Source organism: Canis lupus, chromosome 6 (genome assembly GCF_003254725.2).
Source record: "Canis lupus dingo isolate Sandy chromosome 6, ASM325472v2, whole genome shotgun sequence".
In the NCBI taxonomy this organism is placed as follows: Eukaryota; Metazoa; Chordata; class Mammalia; order Carnivora; family Canidae; genus Canis; species Canis lupus.
Window position 1 is genome coordinate 11,204,888 of NC_064248.1, and position 13,811 is coordinate 11,218,698.

General features: G+C 40.1%; 1 protein-coding gene across 5 annotated transcripts in view; it reads right to left on the bottom strand.

The window, feature by feature from the left end:
- Positions 1 to 13,811, bottom strand: part of LOC112646323 (radial spoke head 10 homolog B) — a 59,023-nt gene that overhangs the window by 25,205 nt on the left and 20,007 nt on the right. For all 5 annotated transcript variants that reach the window (XM_049111150.1, XM_049111149.1, XM_025426223.3 and 2 more), the window contains 7 exons: positions 9,915 to 10,091; positions 8,841 to 9,000; positions 8,136 to 8,257; positions 3,980 to 4,169; positions 1,792 to 1,906; positions 753 to 832; positions 502 to 650 (listed from right to left, as the gene is read on the bottom strand). In XM_049111150.1, coding sequence (XP_048967107.1) covers positions 502 to 650; positions 753 to 832; positions 1,792 to 1,906; positions 3,980 to 4,169; positions 8,136 to 8,257; positions 8,841 to 9,000; positions 9,915 to 10,091 — 993 coding nt within the window. The remainder of the gene's footprint in view (positions 1 to 501; positions 651 to 752; positions 833 to 1,791; positions 1,907 to 3,979; positions 4,170 to 8,135; positions 8,258 to 8,840; positions 9,001 to 9,914; positions 10,092 to 13,811) is intronic.

The following is a 13,811-nucleotide window of genomic DNA, read 5'->3' on the forward strand; positions in this document are numbered from 1 at the left end:
TTTCTTTCTTTCTTTCTTTCTTTATTTTATTTACTCATTTGAGAGAGAAAGAGTGTGTGTGTGTGTGTGTGTGTGTGTGTGTGTGTGTGTATAGGGGGAAGGGCAGAGGCAGAAGGAGAAGCAGACCCCCCACTGAGCAGGGAGCCTGATGTGGGGCCCAATCTCAGGACCCTATGATCAAGACCTGAGCCAAAGGCAGACACCCAACCAACTGAGCTACCCAGGTGCCCCTTTCTTTACTGAAAACCAAAATGCTAGGGTGCTTGGGTAGCTCAGTCAGTTAAGCATCTAACTCTTGATTTCAGCTCAGGTCATGATCACAATGTCGTGAGATTGAGCCCCACATCTCTGCACTGAGCGTGGACCCTGCTTGAGATTCTTTCTCTCCCTCTGCATCTCCCCCTACTTGTGTGCACACAGTCTCTCACTCTTTCTCAAAAAAAAAAAAAATAGCCAAAATTCTTTATTAATATAAAACCAGTCTCGATCATGAGTGTTTACTTTCAACATCCAGAGGAAGTGTCGCATCTTCATGGAAGGCTCGTGGGGAGGAGCTGTGTGTGGTCTGCAGTAAAGTGTATAAATCTCCCAGGTCTTGTCGATATAATTCATGGAATAGAGTGTTCGCTGCTGTCCACTGAATAAATTGCCTAAAGACATAATGGAAAGATAAACAGTCAAAAGATGATTACAAAGCTACATTCTGGGGGAAAAACAGTTAATAAATATAATGCTGTTAGTTTTGTATTTACCTTTTACACGGCAGGCATTTGGGTGAATGTTCTCAGTCATCAGTTTGGTAAAACACAGAAAGAGCGATGGGCTTCTGTTTCTGCCAAGACAGATTCAGTCACCCCTCTGTCCAAGAGATAAAACTTAATTCCCTCCTCTCCCTACAGAGTGGACTCAGTAGTTTGCTTCAAATGATGAGTGTACAGAAAGGGAGAAACAATATATTTATGGTAGAGAATCCTGGCCACCGCCCCTTTAGCCAAATGTTCAGTAACCAAACATTACAGGGTTAACATCACCAGTAATAAGACAATCCAACATCACATACCCCTGATGTGATGGATGTGATGTGATGTGATGTGATGTGATGTGATGTGATGTGATGTGATGTGATGCCAGAGGCAGTTCACCTCCATGTATTCTTTCCCAAAACCCAAGCCTCAGGGAAATGATGAAAACACATCAGCAGACCAAAATCAAAGGATATTTACAAAATAACTGACCAGTAGTCTTCCAAAGTGTCAAGGTCATAAAAAAAAAAGTATAAGAAATTATTACAGGTTGTAGGGACTGAAGATATGGGATAACAAAACGCAAAGAACATGGAACAGAAAAGGGACATCAGGGGAAACTTGGAAAACCCAAATAAAGTCTGCGATTTCATTAGTATTAACCAACATTTGTTTCTTCACTACGATAAGTGCTCTGTGGCTGTGCAAGACGTTATTGTTCAGGGAAGCTGAGTGATGGATGGAGAGGAACTCACTGTACTAATATGGCAACACTTCTATAAAACTAAATTTATTTCAAAATAAAAAGTTTTTTTTTTTTAAAGATAAAGTATCCATTTTTCCCTGAGAAAGACAGGAAATTCTAGCCTATGGAAGAGTTGGTGGTGACCATTTCTGAGTAAAATCCTGAGAACAGTATTCAATATGGAAACATAACTCGCATCTGAGGGGTATTCTAAATTTTAATCTGGTATCTCATGGTTGAGTAGTTAATGTTTGTGAAACGTGGGGCACCTGATGAACTCAGAGCCCTGGAAGTAGTACTTACTGGTATTCTTTGTGATGGATGCGGTAAGCCAAGAGCAGGAGGTAATTCAGAAACGTTCTCAAAAGTATTGTTGTAAACGGAGAATGAATTTCTTCAACTGGAATGTCACTATTGGCTAAAATAAAGAAAATTGGAAAGGATGCCTAGTATTTTTTTAAATTGAAGTATAATTGACAATACAACATTGTACTCAAGTGTTGCGACATGATTCACCATATGTTGCAGATTGACCGCCACAATAAGTCTTATTGATATCCTTCACCTACAGAGTTACAAAAATTTCTCTTTTATTCTTGCCATGAGGACTTTTAAGATTTACCCTCTTAGCAACTATTCTTTTTTTTTTTTTAAGATTCAATTTTTTGAGAGAGAGAGAGTGAGTGAGAGAGAGAGAGCAGGAGCAGGGGAAGTAGAGGGAGAGGGAGAAGCAGGCTCCCCACTGAGCAGGAAGCCCGACATGGGACTTGATCCCAGGACCCTGAGATCATGACCTGAGCAGAAGGAAGAAGCTTAACCAACAGAGCTACCCAGGCACCCCCTCTTAGTAACTTTCACATGTAACACCGTATTTTTAACTATAGTCACAGCCTCTGTGACACGTTTATTTTATAGCTGGAAGTTTGTATCTTTTGACCCCCCCTTTCACCCATCTCATCCACCCCTCCCCACTCTGGCAACCACCAGCCTGTTCTCTATATCTGTGACCTTCTTGTTTAGGTTCCATTTATAAGTTCAATCATACACTCTTTGTATTTCTCTGTCCGACTTACTTCACCTAGCAAAACACTCTTAAGGTCTATCCATATTTGTTGCAAATATCAAGATTTCATTTTTGATGCCTAGTATTTTCTAAAGCCTTCTATTTTTTATTTTGCTCCTGGTATGCAATACAAAGAACTGAGTTTGACGGAGTATCTTTTTTGCTAGTAAATACCAATGAGCAGCATATACACACCCACTTAAAACTTAAGTACCACTCAAAAGATCTCGATCTGGTCACTGCTCAAGAAACTTACAAGATACCGTGTGCCAGTGTTTTTTCAAAGTGGTCTGAGCCACATGTGATTGATGATTCTAATTTTTTTTTAAGATTTTATTTATTTATTCATGAAGACACACAGAGAGAGGCAGATACACAGGCAGAGGGAGAAGCAGGCTCCATGCAGGGAGCCCCATGTGGGACTTGATCCTGGGACTCTGGGATCATGCTCTGAGCAGAAGGCAGACACTAAACTGCTGAGCCACCCAGGGATCCCGATGATTCTAATTCTAAATAGATTCTAAATCTGTGTCAAACACTTACATTTCAGGTAAATAGGTATTAGTTCTAATATTTTATTTTTCAGGTAGATAATTTGAGGTTTTCAAGGCCTGCTTCTCAGAATTCAACTGTAAGGAGTAAAATCTTCAAAGGTATTAAGTTTATCACATGAACTTTCTCATTTGAAATCAAGCCCAAGCCCAAGACAACCTAAAGTGTTTTCTCGGCTATGACAAGCCCTCCTTAATCCTCTCTGTTTCTGACCTCACGATTTTAGTGGGTTTTACAGATCAGGGGCAGGCAAACTTATCTGTCAAGAGCCAGACAGTACATATTTTATGCTTTGTAGGCCACACAATCTCTGTCACAACCCCTCAGTTCTGGTATCATAGGACAAAAACAGCCACAGACAGTGCATGAGAAAATGGGCATGGCTGTGTTCCAATAAAACTTTACTTATGGGAACAGGCAGGAGGCTGGATTCAGCCCATAGGCCCTGCTGTAGATAATCTTTCACTGCTGCCATTATTTCACAAAATTGTCTCAAGTACATTTTAAGCACCTTGGGAAGACAACCATGTGTTGATTTCTGGAACACCTCTCCCAAGATCTGTCTTCCTCACTCCCTCCACATTTTCTGACTGGTTTCATGGTGACATGATGTTATACTACCGTTTAAACCAAAAGATGTTGGGGTACCTGGGTGGCTCAGTCAGTTAAGCATCTGACTTCAGGTCAGGTCATGATCTCAGGGTCTGGGATCAAGCCCCATGTCAAGCCCCGTCTTGGGCTCCAAGCTCAGCAGGAAGTCTGCTTCTCCCTCTGCTCCTCTCCCCACTCATGCTCGCTCTCTCTCGCTCTCTCTCTCAAATAAATAAATAAAATCTTAATTAAAAAAACACAAAAGATGTGATCTGGAATACTCACTACTTAATACCCTGTCCATATCAGCAAGAGTTATATTATGGTGATGAAATTTGCAGTCTTTTAGAAACCTCCAGAAGTGAAGCTTTGTCATCAGGAAGGTATTATCCAGAGAGCAATCACATCCTAGGCTGCTGTAGAAGCAATAGATTCTTCTCAATTCTGTGATATTTCTTAAGACAGCATATTCTACCTACAAAGAAAAAACCATGCATGTCTTAATCTTGCCTAATAAGAACAAAAGCAAAAGAAACAACACGTTTTGTAAATTAAATGGGATAACATATGTGAAGTAATAGCATTTAACTCTTATCACTGTAAGAGCTCAACAAATGTTATATTTTCTCCACTCATCTCCAGTTAATAAAATGCATTTTCTGAATAACATTTTTAAAAAGTGCTGTTATCAGTACAATGGAATTGCTTTCATACTGCTATGTGGTAGCATCCTATTTGAATGGGCAGCAATAAAATCCTCTAGTCTACAAAGCAGTATCTTTCATGAAAACAGACACAAAAATCCTCAAGAAAATAGGAGTATATGAAATCTAGCAATTTATAAAACAAATAATAAGTCAACACCAAGTGGGGTTTATCCTGGGATCGCAAGGCTGGTTCAACCAGCTTGGTTGGTTGGTTGGTTGGTTGGTGGGTTGGTTGTTTAGTAGACTCCACACCCAACATGGATCCTCACGTGGGGCTGGAATGCACAACCATAAGATCGAGACCTGAGCTGAGATCAAGAGTCGGACACCCAACTGACTGAGACACCCAGCCTTGGTTGATTTAAAACATGCAACTAACATCATACTTCCTGCTGAAAGTCTGAAATAGAAGATACTCATACTCATTACTAACCTCCCTCTCTGTCCCCAATCACCTTCTATAATTTTCCCCAACTCTCAATACCCTTATGCTACCTTGACTTCCCCATACATGTAACCCTGCAGCATATGCAGTGCCCTGTTCTCCAAAACCACTTACACTCTGCCTCTCCCTCCCAAATGAAATATTCAGGAAATGTGAGGACTGGTGTTTGGGGCCCCCAAGGAGATGGAAGAGTCCCACCTGGGCAGTTGCATCAGGCATCTGATTCTTCTTAGCATTAATCCCTGCTTTTAAAATTTTAATTCAATTGGATAAACATATATAGACTGCCCTATCTAAAGCACTGTTCTAGAGTAAGCACAGAATTTTCTTCATGAAGCTTAAAACCTGGGAAAGACACCATAAGGAAGTGCCACTGGTAGAACAGAGCCATGGAGAATGGACAGGTGGATCCCAAGGAAGTTCCCTGGAGGATGCTGTACTTGAACTGAGCCTCATAGCACAGAAAAAAATGAGACCTTCACAGACATCAGCCCCCACCCCCCAGTGGAAGCTGGGGTGGGGGAAGCAGAGAGGTTGAGGTGCTTTTGGAATTCCAGGAAAGCTGCCTGACCTGGATAAAGGGTATCCCTGCTCTCTGCCCCAGCTGCCTCACTGGCAAAGGGGGACAACCACAGTTCCAGCCCCATAAGCTGTTGGGGGGATTTACCAAAATAAAGGTGTTTGGAAACATGCCCAGCGCATATTCCTGTGTACATGCTGGCCATTATTACCATGTGAGTGCAGGGTAAGGAGGAGGGAGATTGACAGGGGCAGGTTGGCAAGAGGCTGATATCAGATCCGAGGTGGTTCTGAATATACACTCAGGAACAGGACATGGGTAGCCAAGGCAACTACCTGATGGAAGAGGCCAGAGCTAGAAGGGCAAGAGAGCTTGTCCAGAATCCCTGCTCGAAAAAAGATACTGCATCTTGACAAAATGATCCAATAATAATAACGAATACATATAACAAACACAGCAGATAAGCCCACATGGAGGGACATTCTTCATAGTAAGCGAGCGAGAATCTTCCAAGCTCTGGAGGCCACGGAGTACCATGGAAGGCAGAGGCTCCGTCACAGACGGAGGAACTTAAAGAGATGTGACTGCTGCATGCGGTGTGGGGCCTGGGGTGGGATCCTGCGACAGAGAAGGAGCACTGCGAGAAAAAGTGAAATTCAATTAAAATCCATGGCTTAGTTTTGGTGGCAAGCGAGGCCCATGTCTCAGCTTCAGTCTCCAATCTGCAGCGATGGGAGATGCTCATGTGCCAAGGAGCTAGTGGCAGGGATGCAGAAACCTCGCTTGTGCAGCTCTTCTGTAGGGCTCAAGTCCTCTCAAAAGGTTCAGAAAAAAAAAAAAAAGAAGTTTCCCTAACTAGATTGTAATATGTCTATATTATGAAATACCATGTAACCATTAGACATTTTTAGAGGCATTTCTAAAATGTCAAGTTACAGATTTTTTTCATTTCCTAGGTCCTATTTTCTATAATTGAATTTTCTATAAAGAGCATGTGCTTTTATAATCATAAAATAGTCAATATTATTTTTAAACTTGTAGTTGTTTACCTGTTTTGTCATGGGAAGAACTCTAAAGTGGAAACTGAATGATACATATGTAAACCAAAAAAGAAAGAAAGGGGGAGAGAGAAAAAAAAAAAAACTATAAGGATACCACTCCTTTTGGAGTGAATCAATGCATGTTCATTTATTCACCTAAAAATTATATTGTAGGAGAATATTTAATGGCACTGAAGAGCTATGATTAAATACACACACAAAAAAGAGATTATATGAGCAGAATGCTCCAATTCTAATTATGTTTGCTCAGAACAAAACTGGAAAGATGGTCACCAGATTTTGTCTGGGTGGAGATTCTCTTCCATTTTTTTCCTATCTGCATTTTTCTAAATTTTCTACAAGTATCGTGTACTATTTTCATAACTCTTATCTGCATTTTTCTAAATTTTCTACAAGTATCGTGTACTATTTCCATAACTCTTATCTGCATTTTTCTAAATTTTCTACAAGTATCGTGTACTATTTCCATAACTCTTATCTGCATTTTTTTCTAAATTTTCTACATGTATTGTGTACTATTTTCATAACAAAGAGAATATCAGAGAAGTTTTGTTTTAGCTTTTTAAAAAGATTTTATTTATTTACTTGAGAGAGTGAGTGAGTGAGAGAGAGAGAACATGAGGAGGGGGAGCAGCAGGAGAAGCAGACTGCCGCTGAATGGGGAACCCCACATGGGGCTCAATCCCAGGACCCTAGGATCATGACCTGAGCTGAAGGCAGCCGCTTAACTGACTGAGCCATCCAGGTGCCCCAAGGTTCTTATTTTTAACAAGAATCTGGCAGCAGATGAAGTGAATGATGTCTGTAGCCTGAATTACAACATTGGCCGGGACAAGAAGAGGGGAGTATGGGGGATGGAGAGTCATCGTTTTTGAGACCCACAGAACTGGGGCCAGAGGAGACAAGAAAGAGGAAGAGCAAAGGGGCACACACCTTGCAATTTCGAGGTACCACTGGTTCTCTTGTAGCAAGCAATATCTTCAACAATGGTTTCACAGAAGAATCATACCAAACCCCAGTCAAAGCAGGGATCGTGATACTAACATGTAATTTGGTGGATGGGATTTTCCAGATGTTAATCAAATGAAGTCTGCGTACACATAATTTTCCCTGTCTCTTAGTATTTCTAGATTTCTTTTTCTTTAAAGATTTTATTCATCCATTCATGAAAGACAGAGAGAGAGAGAAAGACAGAGAGAGAGAGAGAGGCAGAGACACAGGCAGAGGGAGAAGCAGGCTCCACGCAGGGAGCCAAACGTGGGACTTGATCCTGGGTCTACAGGATCATGCCCCGGGCCGAAGGCAGGTGCTAAACCACTGAGCCACCCGGGCTGCCCGGATTTCTAGATTTCTAATGATTTTTAGGAGTTTAAAGTTCTTTCAAATCCCAGCAGCCCATAATAATTCACAGCAGAATTAATGTCCTGTAGTTGGGGTGCCACAGCCCTGGCCTTCAGACCAAAGCTGGAGGTGAGGATGACTTGGGCCTAGTTAATTCACTGAGTCCTTCTATCTAGGCTTCTGTTTACTCACAAAGCCTCTTCACTAGGGCTGCCTTGCAAATTAAATGGGATGGTACACAAAGCATCTATTGGCTTATGAAAGACACACAGGACAGCTACCCTAAGGCTATATTTTCCCAAGACTGTGGAGACTGTTGATATTTAAGCTTAAAATATAAATGTATAACAATATGAAAGGTTTTTACCTGCTTCTTTTCCTCTGCTTGATCTTTCTCAGGGTACATACTCAGCAGCAAACTGAGATTCAGTTCAATGCTTGATCCTAACACAGAGATACTTTCACTGCTATCGAGCTTTCTGATAATTTCTAGCAAATAAAGGCAAATAGAGGGGATAATGGTGAAAAGCAATGTTAAAAGTTGTCAATGTTACCACTGCACCTAGCAAATTAAAATGCTTTTGGAAAAAGAAAATAAAATGCTTTTGGAAGTTAAAAAAATTGTTTTCAATGTTAGGTCAAAATTATTTTCCACCAAAGTGGGATATAAAAGTATTTCAAAAAAAAAAAAAAAAAAAGAAAAAAAAAAGAAAAGTATTTCAAAAACCTACTAAGAAAGCAGTTTCTCCCCCAGAAACATCTTTAAAAAAAAAAAAAAGATTTATTTATTTATTTTATTTGAGATGGAGCACACAAACAAGCAGGGCAGACGGGCAGAGGGAAAGGGAGAAGCAGACTCCTTGCAGAGCGGGGAGCCTGATCCCAGCCTCAATCCCAGGACACTGAGATCGTGACCTGAGTCAAAGGCAGACACTCAACGGACTGAGCCACCCAGGCGCACCCCCACAAACAGAAACTTCTGTTTTCTGAAATATTCAGTGTGTCTTGATGAGTAGATTCTATTGATAATTTAAATTAATTTGCATGCATCTGACAGGTGCACACCCCCTACCAGCACTGATGGAGGATCCAGTGTATTGGCTCTTGATGGAAGACTCTGAAGACAGGTCCAGGTGACTTAAGAACTCAACTTCAAGATTTGGAAACTCCACTATGTGGTCGTTGGAAAATGCACCGTTATACACACGCCCGTTCTTGAAAGTTAATTGGCCCTGCAGATAGAAAGATTTACAGTTCAGGAAAACCACTGCTAATCTACTTCTGTACCATTTTCAAGGATTTGGAGTTTTGTTTTGGAGTTTTTTGTTTTTAAGGCATGCACTTAGCTCACATAGAATCAGGCTCCTAGATTCTCGAGTCACTGTGTGAATCCTCTCTCTTCCTCCTCCTCCTCCTCTGTCTGTCCCACAACCTCTCCTCAGCTACCTCTAGGTCACAGAAGGTGCCTTATTAAACTATACTAATGACTAGCAGAGTGCCCATCACCAAATAGCAGCTCTCTAGCTATTTGTCCAACACAGGCCAACAGTCAGTCTGATCGAGAGGTAAGTAAATGACCCAAGTCAGCTCAGCCACACTGAAGATATTTGTGGAAAGCTTCTCAGAAGAGAGTTTCTTCTCTCCTTCTACTTAGTGTGGTATGTGGATGTGAAGCCTGGAACCACAGCATCCATCTTGTGGTCATGAGGGAGGGGCAGCCTAAGGGTAAAGCTGACAACATGGTAGCAGACATCATGGGTAAATGGAAGAAAACTCCTGACATCACTGCATTGCTGAATCAAACCAACCCTGAAACCAATTTATTGAAAAAAAGAAAGAAAAACACCAATTTATTCTTTATTGTTTGTGGATGAGTAAGCTAGATTTTCCGTTACTTGTGAACAAAACCACCCTAACACACATATCTATGTACATAACATAAACTAAGTAAATATCTTCTAAATATATAGGATACTGATGTTATGTTGAAAGTTGTTTTAAATTTCATGTAATCATTTTAATAAAACAGTAAGTTATCCTATGCAAAAATGGATTATGCACTTTACCAAAGAATGACATGCTTTTTATGGTATTCCAGTTGCTTCACAAAATCTTTAAAATGTGCTCTTCACACGTCTGCACTTACCATGCCATGTTTTTTATTGGACACCCATTCTCCTTCATAGATGGCTCCACTGGCATAGTAAAACTTTCCATGGCCATGACGATATCCATTCACAAACTCTCCTATGTATTCATTTCTTAAAGGGTATTGGGAGTTGGGGATTCTCTTTAGAAACCATGAGTGTGTTCCAAAGCCATTCTGAAAACAAAACAAATTTCCATGGGAAATACTCAAATATTTCCTCTTTTTACCTGAATCCATTTAAAATTCACTCAATAGGGGCACCTGGGTGGCTCAGTCTGTTAAGCTTCCAACTCTTAATTTGGGCTCAGGTCATGATCTCAGGGTCATGAGATGGAACCCCACGTCAGGCTCTGAGCTCAGCACAGAATCTGCTTATACCTCTTCCTCCCTCTACTTGCACTTTCTTGCTTTCTAATAAATAAATAAAATCTTTTAAAATTAAAATAAAATTCAGTCAATAGATCAAATACAATGACTCACTTCAAAGGACAAAGAACATGGATTTTAGAGTCACACAGATTTGGGTTCAGCCTCTGTGTCATCTACTTACTAACCAGCCTTTTGACGTAAGGCAAATTATTTAAGCCCTCTGGGTTTCATCCATAAAATGAAAATAACACTTATCCTGCAGGTTGGATATAAAGACTGAATATAGTATATATAAAATGCCTGACTTGATACTGATAAATCGTTACCTTAAATTTTATTTATTTTTACATACAGCCTCATTAAAAAAAAAAAATGCTCCCTCTTCAATCCCACTTAGCAGAGATAACCACTACTTGAGAGTTTGAGAATTCATCTGTATTTTCCCCAGGCACATGCAATTGTATGTAGTGAGTCAATGTATTACACATACGTACATAGAACACATAGAAAGACACAATTTTTTCACAATGGGATGACTCTGTATATATCTTCCTAGAACTTCTGGGTATATGCTGAAAAGAATTGAAAGCGAGGAATCAAACAAATACTTGTGCACTCATGTTCATAACAGCATTATTACAATAACCAAAAGGTGAAAGCAACCCAAGTGTTCATCAATGGATGAACACATAAACAAATGGATGATACAAACATACAACAGAATATTATTCAGCCTTAAAAATAAGATGGATAAGATGGATGAACCGTGAAGACACGATGTTAAGTGAAATAAACCAGTTGCAAAAGAATAAATTCTATATAATTCTATTTATATGAGATATCTAAGGGAGTCAGATTCATAGGGGCAGGAAAATAAATGGTGGGCGCCAGGGGTGGAGGAGGGGGCTGGGAGAAGGGGTGTGAGTGAGTGATGGGGACAGAGTCCCAGCCTGAGGAGATGAAAAGAGTTCTGAAGATGATGGTGGGGGTGGATGCCCCTAAACTGGACACTTAAAAATGGTTAAGATGATAAATTTTCAGTTATGTGTATTTTACCACAATTAAAATTAAAAAGATAAAAAGAAAGCTGGAGTGGCTATATTCACACCAGAGAAAGACTTCAGAGGAAGAGAAATGATCAGGACTAAAGAGGGACATGACCAGATGATAAAAATGGTCAATTTACCCAGAAGACATAACAGTCCTAAACATGTACATGCCTAACAACAGAACTTAAAAATGTATGATGCAAAAATTGATGGATTTGAAAGAAATAGATGAATCTATACTTGGACTCTTCACCACTCTTCTCAGAAATGGGTAGAGGGGATCCCTGGGTGGCTCAGCGGTTTGGCGCCTGCCTTTGGCCCAGGGCGCGGTCCTGGAGTCCCGGGATCGAGTTCCGTGTCGGGCTCCCGGCGTGGAGCCTGCTTCTCCCTCCTCCTGTGTCTCTGCCTCTCTCTCTCTCTCTCTCTCTCTCTCTCATAAATAAATAAATAAATCTTTAAAAAAAAAAAAAAAGAAAAAAGAAATGGGTAGAAAAAGTAGACAGGGGAACCCTGGGTGGCGCGGCGGTTTAGCACCTGCCTTTGGTCCAGGGCACGATCCTGGAGACCCAGGATCGAATCCCACATTGGGCTCCTGGTGCATGGAGCCTGCTTCTCCCTCTGCCTATGTCTCTGCCTCTCTCTCTCTCTCTCTCTCTCTGTGACTATCATAAATAAAAAAAATTTTAAAAAAATTAAAAAAAAAAGAAAAAGTAGACAGAAAATGAGTAATGTGATATGGAAAGCTGAACAATACTACCAGTGTGATCTAATTGGCATCCATAGAACACTCCGTTCAACAAAAGCAGAAATACATATAACACTTAACAAGACAGACCATATCCTGAGGCCCAAATAAACCATGACATATTTAAAAGAAATGTCATCATATGCAATGAAATGCCAGAACACCTGCACCCCAATGTTTATAGCAGCAATATCCACAATAGCCAAACTGTGGAAGGAGCCTCAGTGTCCATCGAAAGATGAATGGATAAAGAAGATGTGGTCTATGTATACAGTGGAATATTACTCGCCATTAGAAATGACAAATACCAAAAAAAAAAAAAAAAGAAAAGAAAAATAAATAAATAAATAAAAAAGAAAAGAAAAGAAAAGAAGAAAAGAAAAGAAAAGAAAGAAAAGAAAAGAAAAACAACAAATACCCACCATTTGCTTCGACATGGATGGAACTGGAGGGTATTATGCTGAGTGAAGTAAGTCAGTTGGAGAAGGACAAACATATGGTCTCATTCATTTGGGGAATATAAAAAATAGTGAAATGGAATAAAGGGGAAAGGAGAGAAAATGAGTGGGAAATATCAGTGAGGGAGACAGAACATGAGAGACTCCTAACTCTGGGAAACGAACAAAGGGTGGTGGAAAGGGAGGTGGGCGGGGGGTGGGGGTGACTGGGTGATGGGCACTGAGGGGGTACTTGATGGGATGAGCATTGGGTAATATGCTATATGTTGGCAAATTAAACTCTAATAAAAAAAAGAAATGTCATCATACAAAATATGTACTCTGACCACAGGAGAATTACACCAAAAAATCAACTACAAAAGGATATTTGGAAAAATCTCCAACTATTTGGAAATTAAATGACATATGTCAAAATAATACACCCAAGAGAAGTCATAGGGAAATTAGAAAATATTTTGAACTGAACAAAAATTAAAATATATCAGAATTAGTGGGATGCAGGGGCGCCTGGGTATCTCAGTGGTTGGCTCAGGTCATGATCTCAGGGTCCTAGGATCTGCCTATGTCTCTGCCTCTCTCTCTTGGTCTCTCAGGAACAAATAAATAATCCTAAAAAAAAAGAATTAATGGAATTTGGAGAAAGCAGTGCTAAGAGGAAAAATTTAGTATTTAATGCTTATGTTTGAAAAGAAGAAATGTCTCAAGTCAATAAAGCTTCCATCCTATAACTCAAGTAAAAGAAGAGAATATTAAACCCAAAGCATGCAGAAGGAAGGTAATAACAAAGAGTAGGTATCAAGTTAAAGACTGGAAAAACTCAAGAGAAAATAAATAAGACTGGCTCTTAGAGAATTTCATGATATGGATACACCTCTAGCAAGACTGAAGAAAACAGAGAAAACATAGATAACTGGTACTGAAAGAAATAGGAAACAATACTATAGATCCCATATAGTATATATTACAAGAATCCTGAGAGACTATTATGAACAGCCTTGTACCAACAAATTTCTATGAAATCGGCAAATTCCTTCAATAATACAAACCTCTAAAACTTACTCAAGAATAAACAGACAGGGGTGCCTGGGTGGCTTAATTGGTTAAGCATCCAACTCTTGGTTTTAGCTCAGGTCGTGATCTCAGGGCCATGAGATTGAGCTGCATGTTGGGCTCTGTGCTGAGTGTGGAGCCTGCTTAGGAGGATTCTCTCTCTCTGTCAACAACTCCCTGTGTCCCACCCACACGCTACTCTCTCTCTCTCTTTAAAAAAGTA